This window comes from Mycothermus thermophilus (genome assembly GCF_041956435.1).
Source record: "Mycothermus thermophilus strain CBS 625.91 unplaced genomic scaffold VTJ04scaffold_3, whole genome shotgun sequence".
NCBI lineage: Eukaryota > Fungi > Ascomycota > Sordariomycetes > Sordariales > Chaetomiaceae > Mycothermus > Mycothermus thermophilus.
This window is the reverse complement of record NW_027191429.1, coordinates 3,971,075-3,987,622: the sequence shown is the minus strand read 5'-3', so window position 1 is coordinate 3,987,622 and position 16,548 is coordinate 3,971,075. Positions and strand designations below refer to the sequence as shown.

Sequence of the window (16,548 nt, the reverse complement as noted above, 5' to 3'; positions counted from 1 at the left end):
CTCAGCTCGGTCCTCAGCTCGCCTTGTGAGGCCTCATCTTTCTTCAGCTCAGCCTCCAGATCAGCAAGAAGTCTCGTATCAAGTTCGGCAGTTATTGGATAGTTGCCGGTCTGGTTCTTTTGTTGTGTTAATTACTTTTCCTCATAGCTGTCGTATCTCAACGAATGCCTTCGAAGTCCCCGCGTTCCTCAACCTGTGCTAGCTGATTTTCTGTACTCTGTACACTCATTGTGTGCGCAGCTCCTCTGCGGCGCAAGCTCAATCCTTCTCCCTCGAGATGAGACGGTAGCTCAGCTCAGGGGTTGCTTTCTGACGGCAGGAAAGACACTGGATTGTGACCTTGGAGGCCGGTCCCGTATATTAATCTGCCGCCCGCAGACCTGAACTTAGAGAGGGTGCCGCGAGGCTGTGAGCTTTGGCATCCTCACCGCACTAACAAACAACATGGCGCCCCTCGACCTCGATGACTTCCTTCGCCCCTTAGCCATAGACGGCCATACTGTCCTGCGCCTCTCGCACCGGTTGGCCTTTGCATTCACTCGTCTCGCCGCCGAGTCTATGGATCAGTTCCTACCAACTCCTATCTCAGAGTCTATGCTCCGGCCAACTCGCAAAGTCCAAGGCCGGTAAGCTCTCCCTATAACCCCCCCTTGGATGGACCACTCGTTAACAAAATGGTACAGATATCTCGCGATAGACATGTAAGCTACGCTCTCAACCCTCCTCGTCTCGGCTGACCTGACCTTACTAGCGGCGGGACCAACCTTCGCGTAGGCTTGGTCGAGTTGTTCGACCATGGCGCTCCAGAACCTTACGGGGTTGTCTTCGAGGAGCGGTGGCCTATCGAGGAGCACCTCAAGAACGATGACCAGCACGGCCTATTCTCGTGGATCGGCAAATGCGTCGCCCGCGCCGTTCGCCGCGCTTGTGCGGACTATGGCATGCCTCCCGACCGCGAGCTCCCCATGGGCGTAACTTTCAGCTTCCCCATGCAACAGCCCTCGCTCTCCGAAGCCATCCTCATGCCCATGGGCAAAGGGTTTGCGCTGAAAGCCGACATCGACCTGCCAGCGCATCTCGTGGCCGGTTACGAATCTCACCGGGACCCAGACCTGCCTCCGATCCGCGTCGCAGCCATTGCCAACGACTCGGTTTCCACTCTCGTCTCGTTCGCCTACAAGCTGCAAGCTCATCATTCCTCAGAAACACCGAAACGCCGCGCCGCCATGGCGCTCATCGTCGGTACGGGTTGCAACGCCACGCTTCCGCTGCGGCTGGGCAGCCTGCATCCGAGCAAATGGCCCGCCTCGGTCACCGCCGTTGGAAGACCAAGGCACGACGAGGAAGGCATACGAATCGCCGTCAACACGGAATGGAGCATCAACGGCTCGGCCCCGCCGCTGCGCGACCTGGGTCTCGTCACCCCCTGGGACGACGTCCTCGACCGCGCGGGCGAGCGGCCGGGGTTTCAACCGCTGGAGTACATGACGGCGGGGCGATACCTGGGCGAGCTGGTGCGGCTGGTGTTTGTTGACTACTACAGCGCTGTGGTGGGGAAGGCCGCGGGAGAGGCGATTCTGGGTCTGCCGGAGGGTTTTCGTCGCCGGTTTGGCCTGCCGACAGCTCTACTAGGCACCTCTTCGCCGACCTTGCTACTGCAACGGTTGGAGGAAGAGTTCCCTCCTCCTCCCGAGGAGAACGGAAATGGAGAAAAAGGAACAAACCACTTCCGCTGGACTCCCGAACTGGCTGAGGTGCTATATCTAATCGCCAAAGCGGTCCAGGTACGCGCCGCGGGCATCATTGCTGCCGCAACGCTCGGACTGCTCCGGTCTGCCGGGGAGCTGCCGCCTCCGCCTCCGCCTCCGCCTCCGCCGCCGCCGCCGTCGTCGTCGTCGCCCGACGGACAGGTTTACGGAGGATGTGAGACGAACGGGTACAAGGATGAACGAGAAGAAGAGCTGGCTGTTGGATACACGGGCAGCTGCATTACCAACTTTCTTGACTATCTCGAGGATACCCAGAAGTTTGTGGACGAGGCGTTGCGGTTGGAGTATGCCACCGCCGCTTCGGGTGGTCCAGTCCCACGGGTGGTGCTGGTGCCTTGTCCGGATGGGGGGCTGGCTGGGGCGGGGATTTTGGTACCGGCGGCATTGGATACCTTGAGTAAGGTAGTTGACGGTGATGGCGTCAGGAATGGGGACAAGTAGGTAACGGGAGTTTGGGGCGTCAACGGGGGTTTTCGGCTTTCCGCGAGCAGCTCGCTTGGTAGCTACTCTGGATGACTGATTGGATAGATGGGCGATGCTTCTGAAGTAGGGAACGGAGGATCAGGGAAGACAGGGGCTGGTTGGTTTTACCTTGGGGGCGGTTCGTTAGACGGGGGGTGGCGATGCCTAGGTCGGGTATCCAACATAGACGGATGGACGGTATGTAGTTACCAGTTGATGGAGTGACCTTTGCCAGCAGCCAGAACTGGATGGTCGGCTGAGTAGCAATGTTATCATGATACATGACATCTATCTGTCTTGCTTCCTCAAGTAACCATTTCGTTCCAATCGCTGATCATGTTGTGTTAACCCGGAACGTTCCTCCTTAACCTCTTCTTGTGATCCCTGTGAATAGAACAACAATGGAAGAGTACTTGTATGGATGGAGTAAGTATCGGCGACCATTCCAGCCAAGACCGATTGACAATCCATCTCAGATACGTACCAAGTCCCCATCTTGGCGGAAACACCCGCGCCGAGTACCGTTGATCACCTAATTCCCCGTCGGCGACATGGCCGGGCTGCTGCCGAGAACCGGTAACCGACATGCCGGGGTGTTACCGTCTTTGAGGAACCAAAACGCTGTGGGTCCCCGAACGGCATTGCGGTCCGGCGGGCTCCACCCTCCCCGGATCTCGCGGGAGTGGGGACGCCGATGTGGGGGCGATCATGGTCGCCGACCAAGAAGAGCTCGGGGATTAAACATTGACTGGAAGGGGTACGTACCATAGCTGCAGATGGATATGCATGTTCACTTTGATTTCACATCTGCTTCGAGAAGGCAAAACATTGATACGTACCCGGTGGAGTGGTCGCCGGCTTGTTGTTTCGTCCCTGCGCATAACGTTCGGGTTCCATCTCCGGGTCCCTGGCATGAGGCTTTTGACTAATTCCCACGTGGAGTCTTAGGCTAGTATAGTTCGACGTTCATCGCCGGGCATCAGATTGCACTATCCAAGAGCCAGGACTCAAAGCATTCCGATGACATCAAAAGCTGCATGGGGCCAGTACCATGGGTATCATATGCCCGATTCCGAAGAAACAAAGCAACCTGGAAACCCTTACCCATGAACTTGGGACCGTCATGCCATCCCCATGCGCCGTTCACTCAATTCGCAATCCGCCCGATAATGACTCGAGCCGGCGCCACACCCCCCCTAGCCGTTCCCCGAAGGCTTGGCCCCCTTGACCTACCCCGTCCGGAGCAACCACTCACCGTCAGAGCCACCTAAGCGATGGATGGGTATGGGTGGTGGCCGGCTACCATGGATGGGCACTAGCTCGCAATCCCGGAGATGGAGAAGGGGGGACGTCGTCATTGCTGGACGCCGACCGACTGACACCGTGTTTGATGATGATGGAGGCGAACAACGGCTAGGTTACCTGATTTCCCGTCGTGGCCGTACTTATAAAATCAAGAAACTCGCGACGCCACCATGACGAAACTGGGAGAGCTGGAGTCATGGGTCAACGACTACTTCTCTGTTGTCTGCTGCTCGTACACCACATCGCGCAAGTCTGATTGAAACGTCGGGCAACCCAGTAGCTATCGACCAACATCAAATCGACAATACCAACAAACGCCATGGACCAGATTCTTTCGGGTGTCGCCATGGGCGCTGCCCTGACAACCGCCGGCGTCTACAGCCCAGACATCATCCTGGGCCAGTTCAAGTTTACCGATTTCACCATGCTTCAAACTTTCCTGACCGCAGCAGCCGGCAGCACGTACGTTCCTTTTCGTGATCCATCTCCAAAGTTGCCGCGTCATGCTAACTAAGACCCTCAATCAGTCTCGTCGTCTCCGCCTCCCAAGCCCTAGGTCTGACCAAACTCCCCCATCACCCGGCCGCTCCGCTCGGCGTCCTCCCCTCCTTCCGCTACGACGGCAACCTCATCGGCGGCGCCCTGCTCGGCACCGGCATGGTCCTCGCGGGCGCCTGCCCGGGCACCACGCTGGCCCAGCTCGGCGTCGGCGTGCGCTCGGGCCGCCACGCCTTCACCGGCGCCGTGCTGGCGGGCATCGTCTGGGCGGGAATCCGTCGGAGAAAGATGGGCGAGATGAAGCAGGCCAGAGCCAAGCAACAAGAACAACAAGCCGCCGCCTCGGAAAAAGTGGACTCCACCACTACCACTACTTCCACCCCTCTCCCGACCCCAACCATCCTCAACACCTCCTCCTCCTCCTCCCTCCTCGGCGGCTCCTCCCTCCCCACCACCCTCGGCCTCAGCAAACTCACCATCATCGCCACCATGGAATCCGCCTTCCTCCTCGCCATCTACACCCTCGTCCAGCTCACCCCTGCCCCCGCGGCCACTGTGCGCGGCATCCCCCCGTACCTCGCCGGTCTCGCCATCGCCGGCGCGCAGGCCGTTTCCCTCCTCCTCCGCCGCTCGCCCATCGGCGCGTCCTCCGCCTTCGAAGAGCTGGGTTGGTATTTCTACCCCGGCTCGGCGATCAAGTACGCGCACATTTTGTTCTCGGTCGGGTTGATCGGCGGCGCGTGGGCGATGGCGCAGGCGTTCCCTGCGCTAAGGCCCGCGGTGGAAATCGCGGCCTCGCCGGCGCGGTCGGTGCTGGGTGGGTTTTTGATGGTCTTGGGTGCTAGGATGTCGGGTGGGTGTACCTCGGGCCATGGGATCAGTGGGTTGTCGTTGCTTTCGGTGTCGAGCGTGGTGACGGTTGCGGCGGTGTTTGGGGCAGGTGCGGTGGTGGGGTTGTTGGGGTGGTGATTATGAGGAAGAGGTTCGGAGGGGGATATTTTTAGGTTGATAGTTGATTTAATGGTGGGCGGCTTTTGTGTCTTTATTTGTCTGGCGTTGGTAGGAGGGTTGGACTCTGAGAGCTGTTTTATGTCAATGTTCTTTTACTTGTACTAGGACTTGTTGTTGGAGTTCTCTTAGGGACGCACTGAAATTGATGGTTCCACCAAGATGTTAACACTTGAGGACATGTAAACACCAGGACTTGATGTTGAAATTCTCTTAGGGATGCTCAAATGTCGGTATGTCCACGGAGATGTAAATAAACATTTAAGGAGATGTAAACAGTTGACGTTGTGACATGAGATATGCAGGCCAAAATGTGCTGGACTTCTGTAGAGAGGACGGTGTAGGATGAGATTAGGATCGCCATTCCAAGGTGGATGTCAAGCCCTGCCTCCCCCTCTCACGAAAAGTAAGAGAATTTACCTTGCCCAGTGTTACTGGTTGGAAGGAGCACGATTCCGTAGGTAACCTAATGGAAGCTCGGCCATGTTAGAGACCAAAGACCCAATGAGGCTAAGATGAAGACGACAACAGCCACGAACAGCCATCTCAGATAAAACAATTTCACAAAAAAAATCCAACTCGTGTGCCCAGTGCCCAACTCGAACTCGCGTCTCCAGGAAAGGAGGGGGTGTTTACTTACAACTGCGAAGCAACCCGACGTAACCTACACAACAACTCCCCAGCAACGCACCACCAGCCAACTGTCGAGCAAGGTTAGTGAGTGAGCAACCGTCCCTATGCAAGACGAGTCACCCGCAAAGTTCCGCGGGAGCAATGTCCGTGGCAAGGACACCACAGCAGCACCCAAGATGCAAGCCAATCTGCCGCGACGATGCAAGGAGAGAGAAGCCTGTCCGAGTGAGATGGTGTCAGCAGCTGTTTCCGGTCTCTGTGTGTGAGTTTCGGAGTGCGAAACGCGAGACGGTTGAGCCACTGGGCCACTTTCGAGTTGTTGACTACAGTGATCGGTCGGCGGCTCTATATTCTTCCCTCAGTTTGGTTTCTTTCTTGCAGTCGGGGTGGTCAAAGCACGTACAGTGCAGTGTTGACTGTGCTGAACGGTGGAAGATAGGGGAGAAGGCGGTGTTGAGGTGGAAATGCTAGTGATGGGGGTAGATGGATGTGAGGGACGGTGCTGGAGACTCGGTGTTGAGATTCCTCTCTTGTATGATCAGCTTATATAGTACAATGCTTGATGGCTTGGCAGCTACGAGGTATATAAATGCCGACCACCTCCAGGGAGCATTCCATGGCCTCTCGTGGTCGGTATTAGGCACACAACCAAGTTTGTGGTGAAGGAGGGGTGCCAACTGTGGGCTTGATGAGAAACTGACAGGATAGTTTGTGGCCTAGGTATGTAGTTCCCTTGAATATCTTGCCAAAGAGAGGTCTTCAGTTCGATCCAGGATGCTGAAGGGAACTTAGAAGAGGAGGATGACATCCTCCCCGGGCAGCGGGTCAGCAGTATATATCCACCTGGCCCCGCCCGGTGTTTGTTGACCTGCAAGTGGCTGTCTACGTCAAGAGCAGAGGTCAACAAGTTTGGGACAGGAAGATGTGTTTGGCACAAAACGGGAACAAGCAGTGTCAAGCAAGCGCCAGGTCTGGTGGAAATCCTGATGACTGTCACCCGGAGAGCTTCAACCTCTTCTTCATTATATCCTGAATTTATATGGGTCTTGGGCATTTTACCAGTGGTTGTTTTTTTCCGTCACCACAATGTTAACTTGCTGGTTTCTTTATCTCCCTCTCGCTCTTCCAACACTTTCTTGTTGGGGAGATGTGGAACCAAGGTATCATGTTCTACAACTGACAAGTCCCTCGATCATATGTATATCAGATACCTTAATTAATCAGTCTGTTATTGGAATGACACCAGGAGCAGGAGCCAAGCAAAGAAACCGCCATGCCTATTACAAGATCCACTATCTTGAACAACACGAGACATTAAATAATGAGAGCCTATGTGAGTCGTAACCATTCCCCATAAATTATCCAATGGCATGGTCAATCATCAACCAAACAAAACCCAAAGGAGCGATCCAAGCCCAAAGCCATCCACCAACGCCGTCAGTCAGAAATCGTTTCCACTCATGAGTCATCATCAAAGAACAAATAATCAAAACAAAACAAAACCCCATTCACTCTCCCCTCATCCTTCCTCCCCCTTCTCAAGCCTCACTCCCACCATGCTACTGCTGTTACTGCTGCTGCTGATGGTGATGCGCACCATCAATATCCTCCGAAAACACGCTCCTCCGCGTCGTCAACGCCGGCGATCCCTGCCCAGGCCTATGATTATTCACCCCAAGATGTCCTCCTCCCTGCTGCTGACCACCCTCGGCAATCTCCTCCCCAACCCCTCCTCCTGCTAACCCTCCTCCCCCAACCGGGAGATAACTCCCCCTCTGCGTCCCCAACCCCGTCGTCACCGACGACACGGTCGTGTCGCTGATCTGCCTCAGATGCGCCCGATCCCGCTCGGACAGGTTGGACACCCCCGAGATCACCCGCTGCTGTTGCTGTGGCGTCGGTGTTGTAGTAGGATGAGGCACGATACCTGCTCCTCCAGGGGACACCCCGCCCGCGGAGGAGGGGGTGACGGGGGATGTGGCGGCGATGCTGCTCGCGCCGGCGGCGCTGAGGGGCGCGCGGGGCAGGGCGTCGGAGTCGGGACGGTAGTAGATTGGGGATTCGTCTTGCGGAATGGGCGGGGGTTGGAGGTTGTTGGTGTTGTTGCTGTTGGGTGAGGGAGAATGCTGCTGGTATTGGTGGTAAGCGGTTGGGTAGAAGTAGCCGCCGTTGCTGACGGATGTCGAATGGGAGATGGCGGGGGAGGTGGCCGGGACGGAGTGCAGCTCGGCGCGCGGTTGGAGGGAGGTGTCTGTGGGTGGTTAGCTAGGGGGATTTCTCGGGTTGTAGAGATGGAAAGGAAGTGTACCCGGCAGCTCGACAGGTTCCACGGGCTTCACGGGCCGCGGGACCTCGGTGTTCATCATCTCGGGGATGGAAGGATGAGTCGGATCGCTGACGAGGCTCTCTGGATCCTGAGACGGCGGAATCGGGGAATAGGTCGAGTCGTAGGTCGTGACGGTCGGGGCTTTGGGCTCGCTGGGCTGGCCGCGCAGCCACGCCTTGATGCGCCCGCCGGCCGTGTACTCGGTGTCGGCCTCGCTGATGGTGCCGCTGCTGAAGATCCTGCGGCGCCGATACAGAATAATGAGCACGGCCACCATGGTCACAAACACCAGGCCGAGGACGGTGCCCAGGACCGGCGGAAGATAGGCCGGGATGCCGCTGTTCTCCGAGGATTCATCGGTCGGAAGGGAAGGGTTCGTGTTGTTGGTCGGCGAGGCCGACGCATACGGGTAATACGTCGTGATCTTGCTCGTCGGGTACTCTTGTGAGAAAATGCTGGCCACTTCGGACGAATCCCAGGACGGACTCGGCGACGTGGCCGTGGCGCCGCCGGTACCAGAACCGCCGATCTTATCGACCACGGCGCTAGGGACCACATACGGCGACCAGACGGACGGATCGTAGCGGTCCAGCCACTGGCCAGTCGACAGATTGTACACGCGAATCGTCTCGCGGAGGCATGAGGGCACGACGCCCGCGGGCTGCGGATACCCTCCGATCACGAACATCTGGTCGGGATACGGCGTGACGCACTTGTGCCCGGCGCGACCCTCCGCCTCAGCGTTGCCCGACGTCAGCTTGACCCAGGTGAAGGATGGCAGCGAAAGAACCCAAACGTCGTCGCTGAAGGGCTGCGTCTTCTGGCTCAACCCGTCGTAGCCGCCGTAGTAATAGATGTTGTAGCTCGACGAGTCCTGGGCGCGAGCAAGGACGGCGCATCCGCGGGTCAGCTGTCCCGGACCGCCCGTGGTCTTTTGTTGGTACCACTTGCGGGAATCCACGTCGTAGATGTCGATGGTCTGGATGAACCCAGGGCTCTCGGCTTTCTATGTTCTGGTTAGCGCAGTCCGGAACTAGGGACCTCTAAAAAACAAACGTACGTTGGCTTCCGGGTCCGACGAGTTCCCGGTGATGGTGACAAAGTCCGGGTAGACGACGCCACCGAGAGCAACGAGGATGCCGCGGCGGCCGACGGGCACCCAGACGAGTTCCGGATTCGCCCTCCCCTGGATATGCGACGGCAGTGAATAATTGCTGAAAGTCTCGTGCCGCTGCTCGGCCATGTCGAGCTCAATGAGGTAGTTGGAGACGTGGACCGCCGCGGTCTCGTTGGTAGCGCCACCGCGGGTGTAGATGGGGCCGGCGGTGGCCGAACGGAGGCCGGCAAAGTACCAAGCCAGGTTCTCGGACGGGGCGCTCGCGGCGCCGCCGTAGGCCACATAGCGGGTCACATTCTCGCCGAGCGGTTTGTCGATGAAGCTTTCGACGAAGCTCCTCTCCGGGCCGTACTGGTACTTCTCGTAGCAGAGCACCTCGTCGCCTGGTGGTTCCTTGGCTGATGCTGCCGAACGCTGGATCAGGCCGCCGTAGAGAAAGAACTGGTGATCGTTGTACAGCAGGGCGCCATCCTCGTAGTTGGGAGCGCGGTTGTTGGTGTCTCCGCCACCAGTATACAGGGTGCCCAGGATAGCCGAGATGTTTTGGGTAGTGCTAAACGGGGTGGTGAAGTTGAGCGTGTAGATGATCCCCAGACGATTGTCTGTGATAGTGTCAGTCTGCGCCAGAGAGCTGTCGGGGATGGTAGGGAGACTCACTGTCGTTGCGAGGCTCCCGTACAGAGCCGTCGGCAAAGCCCGGCTGCCACCAGAGGTTGCCGCCGTCGAGGTAGACGGTATCTCGAAGTACGGCAGCTATCACTTTGTTAGATGGATTCCATAACGACGCGCTCGGGCGGGAGCCTTACCTCGGAGCTGTTGCCATTGGCATATTCTGGTACTGACCTGGCCGGGAAGCCAGTCCGTCTCGCCGGCGACCAGCACGGCCGAGGTCGTGATCACTGAGAGGAACCGGCCAAGCATGCTGGGGGGACGTTGAGGAAGAGACGCTGCCGAGGATGGAACGGTTCCAAAGAGCTCAGCTCAGGCACTCCGGCCCCCTCGCCTTCACAACAGAATCTTCTGGGCCGCGACGTTTACAACATGTCAAGCTGCTTGAGAAAAGCAGCACATGTCGTTCTGAAGCTCAGACGTCAAGTTGGCACGTTCCAGGCCCTGATCGGCGAGAGGCCACGCGAATGGATCGATCACCGTCTCAACCGCCTTGCGTTCACCAAAGACAAGAAGGCAGGCACCCAGCTCTCTTTGAAAGACCCCGCAGGGCACGAGGCCAATGGTGAGCGCCCACTCTTGTCAGCCGGGTCTTGGGCGTGTTGGTGGTGTCATTGGCGGGCGGGCAGGCTGAAGGGGGGAGATGCGAATGGAACCCTGATCACCGCCACAACACGAGGCGGGCTTGGCCAGCGGATAGCGCGCAGCCAACACAGTACTCGGTAGGTGGTTAGTCGCCCAGCTCCGGACAGCGGACCTGGGCTGGGTTCGGAGAAAGATGGCCTCTACGAAGAGCACCGCCGCATTGATGGCCGCAAAAGGTGCTGGGGCTCTCGAAATGTTGTCATGCTTGGCTTGTCCATCAAAATTTACACAACCCTTCTAGGTTCAAGCCAGACCAGACAGTTGCGCATTGGTGTCCTCGTTGGGGCCCATTTGCTGCGCGGCCGAGTGCAAGTTCCGGTGAGAATATCCAGCAAACAAGACGCACCAAAAACAGAAACCGATCGTATTGATTCCTCGGTCCCCTGGCACCTCGAGTGACAGGTTGGGCCGAGTTACACAAGGCAGCGGGGCCAGACCGATGGCCCGCTGCCAACATCAAACCTGTGCATAGCCGTTGGAGAACGGGACCTGTCCGTCCTCGGGAACACGTGAACGGTAAAATCAAAGGCGACGGAGTACGGAGCACACTCCGTAACTTGGCCGGACTCGATCTTGTGGTGTGGCCGTGTTGCTCCGTCTGCTCAGCATTGCGTCGTGGACCAAGAGCAATCAAGTGGGATGGTGGTTCCCAGCCCATTGGATGACATGCCACCAGCTCAGCCTTACGGGGCCATACGGAGCAGAGCAAAGTCTGGTGGAGCCCCCCAGCGATCGCAGAGAGACCAAGTGCGGCTGATTCGGAGAGGCAATTGCTGTTGAGAACACAAAGTCAATGCCAGCCTCTTGCGCACCCAATCAAACTCGCGCAACTGGACGGGAGGGCCCAACACGTGCAAGATGAGGTGGGTGACACGAAGAGTCGTATTCGAGCGGCTTGTTGGGTGCTGGCGGGTTGCATGACGGACGTGTTCGCCGAAATCACCGCACCTGGGCTGCTGTCATCATGCTCCCTTTGCTTTGACAGACAGTGGAGGTGGCAAAATCCCGAGCCTTCGCAGCTCGCCAGCCTTTCGCATTTTGTCCTCGCATCATCTGCAACTTGTCTGTTCTTCATGCCAGTGGTGGTCTCGGTCAGACCATAGGGAAAAGAGGTTGTAGCGAGAGAGGTGTACGGTGTAATTACGTGAGATCGCTTGTGAGGGGTACATCGCGCTTACAGAAGTCCTTCGAGCAAACTCTTTGTCGTTTGTCTGCAGGAACGTCGAGTTCAATATTGCTGACCTCGCCAACAAGCCGAGAATTGTTTGTTGACTTGACATCCGGATTTTGGCTGTTCGCTTTTGCTGTTGAAAGAGCGGGGAAGTCGAAGGCCAGGGTTGCTTGGCCAGGGTTACCAGGCTGGTCGGGTTAGGCAGCGTCCCCGTCCCCCGCTTGCGCCACCCCTGCCTCCCTCTGCCAGGCTGGGAAAGTATCGATCTGACGCACCAATCATTGGCCGCCAACACCCTCACTCCTTCCCAACTGGGTGAGTTCTCCACGGGCCAAGCACCCGGTCGACGGGGGTTCCCGTTCTTGTGGATCCCCCGCTGCCCACCTTGTGTTTGCTGATCTTTGGTTCCCCGCTGCTCTGTTCCTCTTTGCTCTGCTTGCTCCACATCCCCGAGCAACCGGCCCCAACCAACCCAAAAGTGAGCGACCCGGGACTCAGGGCCGATGAGATGCAGTCACCGATGCGCCACAGGGCAGACTCGAGAAAACATCGACCAGTCCACGCCCCCACCGTCCAACTCTCCGTCGGGAGTCCAGCCACGTCTCTGGTTGTCTTTGGTTGCTGTTTGCTCTCTTTACGAGGGAGGGGTGTTGGGCATCTGTCATCCTTTGTCATCGGTAACGGCTTTCTCGAGAGTTGAACTCACATTTCCAGACCGGCCATCATTGATCTTCCAGCAGCATCTACGGAATAAGTACAAAGTATGGACATATAAGGACATATGAATTCCGGCGCTTTACCGTGCCGCCCTCTCCATCTGTTGGTAGTATGTATTATTATGTCGTTCGAGTGCGGGGAAACCGCGCAAAACCAGGCTCTCATAATATAGCACATTTCCTGCAACTCACTGACGTCTTGCTCGGGCCATTCTGACTTGGAGGGGAAGGCTTGGGTCGCCTCGATGGCCACCCAGCCTTCCGGCCTTTGTCCAGTCCAGTCAGCGAAGATCCAGCCTGGTCTTTGTCATCAACCAATGCAACGTGTGTTTTCTCCGCTGGCGGGCTTCCGGGTTGGAGCATTCGCGAGAGCAAACTCTGCTCTCTGGTGCTGACCCGCATCGGGCGCTCGCTCATCGTGCCAGACAAAGGGACAAATCTTTCGAGGGAATGGCACCTCCGATGGTGACATCTCGTCATGGAATCATGGAAACAGGAACACATACATATACACAGACGACCAGGCTGGGTATTGAACAAAGCACGTATGAGTCCTCATATGTTCTACAGCTCCAATCCCCACGTTTTCGGCTCAAACTGAGATGGAAGAAGCCCGGAGCCGTGTGCCTGATGTGCGGATGTGCGTGTTGCTTGTGTGATGTCGCCCAGAACGCGACCTGGGGCAGGGGTAGCTTTGCGCGCTGCGGAATGGTTCGGTGATGTGATAGGACAGCCGGCAGGGCGGGATGCCATGACAACGCGCAATCCATGCGCCAGAACACACCCGGGGGAGGGGAATTTGCAAGCTGTGAGCCTGTCTCAAGCTGACAGAGGAATTACTACCTTGGGTCTCGAGGACAAGGAAGCTCAAGGAGCAGATGAAGTTGGTGTTCAAAGATGTTGAAGGAGAGTCAGAGGAAGAGGGAAGAGGAGGAGAGCCGGCAGGTATACCACGACTGAGTCAGATCAAGCTCTCCGCCCTGCCTGGAAGTTGGGTAACAAGTCGTAGGTGGCGTCCGCCTTGCCGGGCTGTGACAATGACCGCTGCTGGGTCTGCTGGGTGCCAAGCCACCGGGCTGCTGGCCGGGGGAGGTGTTCTGCATACCCACCCACCCACACCTATCCAGCCCTACCATGGTAGTCTTATATGCAAGGCGGCCGCCGCAAACCTTGTTGCTCCGCCTTACCTCTCTCTCTTCCCTAGGTAGCTCGCCGCTCCCACACTCGCTAGATACCTAGCTCCAGCGACGACGACGGCTCTCCTTCGTTTGCCAGTGCGAATCCGCCTCTGGCTCGAGTTGCCGCCATGCTTCTCACGAAGCTAGTTCGGGGCCTTGCCGCCCTGTCCTTCGTTCCCGGCGCCCTCGCCGCCCAGCCACTGTGGAAGAGAACCGAAGAGCACGAGCATCACCCCTCGTGCTCGGTGTCGACCGTCACTCAGACTGAAACAATCTTCCCAGATTGCTATCCCACCACCGAGACCACAACCAAGTGGAAGACGACGACTGAAACCAAATGGAAGACGCACACGGATATCAAATGGAAGACGACAACTAAAACAACAACCAAGTGGAAGACTGAGACGTGAGTGTGAACCTATCTTGAGTCTTGGATGTGCATGATTGATGCTAACTGAGCCCAGGGTCACGTATGAAAACCTATACCTATGTTCATCGATGACAATGTTTTGCTAACATGGACCTAGCCTGAGCCCCTCTGTTGAGACAGTCACCGTAACTCCTTCAGCTGAGACGGTCACTGTGACCCTTCCAGTTGAGACAGTCACCGTAACTCCTCCGGCAGAGACCCTCATTGAGACGGCATACGTGACGGTCCCTGGCGAGAACGTCACCACCACCGAGACCACAACGGAGAAGCACACGACCGAGGTCACGGCCACCTACTTTACTGAGTAAGTCCCTTACCTTGTCTTGTTTTCTCTTGCTCCATCTCTCCTCGATTTCTCTCGCCGCTGCTAACCACCTCGCAGGACCACGGCCTATGTCACCGAGACGCACGTCTCCACCTACACGACGGTACGTGTGATGTGTCATTCTCGTCCGTGGACTCCAACTAACTATTCAACAGTCATACCCTGTGATCGAAACGACCACGGTTTGCAAGGGCTGGCCTGAGACTTGTGAGGCCGTCACTAAAACCCAGTGGAAGAAGAAGACCAAGACCGAGACCCTCACCACGACGTTGACGGAGCCACTCACGGTCGTTCAGACAGAGGTGCTTCCGACGACGATCCGGGAGACGGAGGTTGTCCCCACTACCATTCGCGAGACTGAGGTGGTGCCGACAACTCTGGTCCACACTACCACTGAGACGCTGCCAGTCACCTTCACCAAGAAGAAGACCTTGACAGCGACAACCACCTTCACTACGGCGTTCGTCGTGAGCTACAAGGAGACCGAGACCGTTTGGCGCACCGAAACATCGACCCTCACCTACACTACCGTGTCGACTTACACTTCCCTGAGCACAACGACCAAGAAGAAGGTGTGGACCGAGACCGAAACGGAGACGGAGACAGTCACCCAACCGCCTGAGACTGAGACGGAGACGGTCACCCAACCGCCTGAGACTGTCACGACCGTCGTGGTCACGACGCTGCCGCCCTTCACCGTCACGACCACCGAGGACGGCACCACCATCACGTCCGTCATTCCTGGTCCCACCATCACCTACACCGAGACGCTCACGGAGCCACCGGTAACCGTCACCAAGCCGCCCGTGACTGTCACCAAGGTCTCGGTCTGCCCACCACCGAGCAACACGGCCCCGGTCGTTCCGCGGGCTCTTGTCCCGAGAACCACCAAGCACACCAAGAAGACATGGGGCTGCGACCCGGGCTTCGTGTGCAACCAGCCCAAGCCGGCCGGGTGCAATGTCTGGGCCGAGCCTCCGGATGAGGATTTCGTCTGCGAACCTCGCTTCTGTGAGCCGGCGCCGTGGTACCCGAGCGTGAGGTGGCCCGAGGGCGAGACCGGTTACTACCCGCAGGTCGAAGGCTACTTCTACCTCAACCCGAACGCCTTCGGTCTCAGTCACGACATCTTCGCCCTCGAGGAGGTGGTCACCAAGATCCACGGCAAGAAGACCACCATCACGACGGGCAACTGGGTCTCGCAAACCCACCTCACGCATTGGCCTCCGGAGCCCACCGGCGGCGTCAAGCCCCGCGATCTCGTGAAGCGCGACCAGACCATCACGCCCGCCATCTGCTACGACGTCTGCCAGGAAGCCTTCCTCGAAGCCCAGCGCGTCGGCAAGCGTCCGGAGCTCTGCGATGCCGGCGCTCCCTTCCTCACCTACACCAAGAATTGCGAGGTCTGCATCGAGGCCAACGTCGCCGACCTCAAGCTCACCCTGCGCTCCTACCTCGAGCCCGAGTTCCAGCAGTTCTGGGGCTACTGCAACTACCAACCCGGCGTGCCCATTACCGAGCCGTCGTCCACGACCAGCCTGCCGCCGGTGCAGTCGCAGGTGACCACCACCAGCCAGACGCCGACGACTACCGAGGAGCCGCCCGAGACGACCAGCACCCAGGAGCCGCCCAACACGAGCACCTCGGCCGTGCCGATCACACCGACGACGACAACAACCTCTACGACCTCGACTTCGACCGAGGAGGAGGAAGAGCCGACGCCGACTTTGTCAGAGGAGCCCGAACCTTCAACCGAGCCCGAGCCCGAGACTTCGACCGAGCCACCCATCATTCCCACGCTGAGCTCGTCGACCACACGCGCGACGACCACGACGGCGACGACCTCGTCACCGGTGGCTACCGCTGGTGCGAGCCGGTTCGGCTCGGCGCCGGCGGTGTCTGGCATCTTGGGCGCGTTGGTCGCGTTCTTCATGATGTTTGTCTAAACTAACTGCGGGTCTTGTTGGATCTGGGGTTAGTTAGAGAGAGCGTTGTGATTTTTATTTTCATTTTTTTCGTCTTTGTTTCGCATTTTAATGCTAATCTCTTGGGATAGAGTTGGACTGGAAGGAGAGGGATGGGTTTCATGAAGAATTTGGATGGATATAACGGACGGATTGGATGGATGGATGGATGGGACCACGACTCATGGCTTGACGACCTTTTACGCTTCACGACGCTCCTTGGGATATTATGGGCATTGCATTTGCATTTTGCATTTTGATACCCGTCCTGCTCGACGTCGATCGAGTACGGACATGTCACTCCTTTTGGGTTAGGTCAGGTATGCATCTAT

At 57.7% G+C, this 16,548-nt stretch overlaps 5 protein-coding genes across 5 annotated transcripts; 4 read left to right on the top strand and 1 right to left on the bottom strand.

Moving 5' to 3' along the window:
• Window positions 1–444: 444 nt before the first annotated feature.
• On the top strand, window positions 445–2,210 carry VTJ04DRAFT_5588 (uncharacterized protein; the record flags this gene model as incomplete). The annotated part of the gene is made up of 3 exons (XM_069363718.1): window positions 445–626; window positions 684–701; window positions 752–2,210. 3 exons carry the CDS (start codon window positions 445–447, stop codon window positions 2,208–2,210), a joined length of 1,659 nt encoding a protein of 552 aa, XP_069220537.1.
• Window positions 2,211–3,855: 1,645 nt separating this feature from the next.
• VTJ04DRAFT_5587 (uncharacterized protein) lies at window positions 3,856–5,003 on the top strand (the record flags this gene model as incomplete). Its single annotated transcript, XM_069363717.1, has 2 exons — window positions 3,856–3,998; window positions 4,064–5,003. 2 exons carry the CDS (start codon window positions 3,856–3,858, stop codon window positions 5,001–5,003), a joined length of 1,083 nt encoding a protein of 360 aa, XP_069220536.1.
• Window positions 5,004–7,243: 2,240 nt separating this feature from the next.
• VTJ04DRAFT_5586 (uncharacterized protein) lies at window positions 7,244–10,039 on the bottom strand (the record flags this gene model as incomplete). Its single annotated transcript, XM_069363716.1, has 5 exons — window positions 7,244–7,926; window positions 7,984–9,007; window positions 9,062–9,720; window positions 9,776–9,871; window positions 9,925–10,039. The coding sequence occupies 5 exons, from the start codon at window positions 10,037–10,039 to the stop codon at window positions 7,244–7,246; spliced, it is 2,577 nt and encodes an 858-aa protein (XP_069220535.1).
• A 120-nt stretch (window positions 10,040–10,159) lies between these two features.
• VTJ04DRAFT_5585 (uncharacterized protein) lies at window positions 10,160–10,831 on the top strand (the record flags this gene model as incomplete). The annotated part of the gene is made up of 2 exons (XM_069363715.1): window positions 10,160–10,352; window positions 10,788–10,831. The coding sequence occupies 2 exons, from the start codon at window positions 10,160–10,162 to the stop codon at window positions 10,829–10,831; spliced, it is 237 nt and encodes a 78-aa protein (XP_069220534.1).
• Window positions 10,832–13,625: 2,794 nt separating this feature from the next.
• VTJ04DRAFT_5584 (uncharacterized protein) lies at window positions 13,626–16,198 on the top strand (the record flags this gene model as incomplete). Its single annotated transcript, XM_069363714.1, has 5 exons — window positions 13,626–13,903; window positions 13,962–13,967; window positions 14,025–14,231; window positions 14,310–14,355; window positions 14,408–16,198. 5 exons carry the CDS (start codon window positions 13,626–13,628, stop codon window positions 16,196–16,198), a joined length of 2,328 nt encoding a protein of 775 aa, XP_069220533.1.
• Window positions 16,199–16,548: the final 350 nt, after the last annotated feature.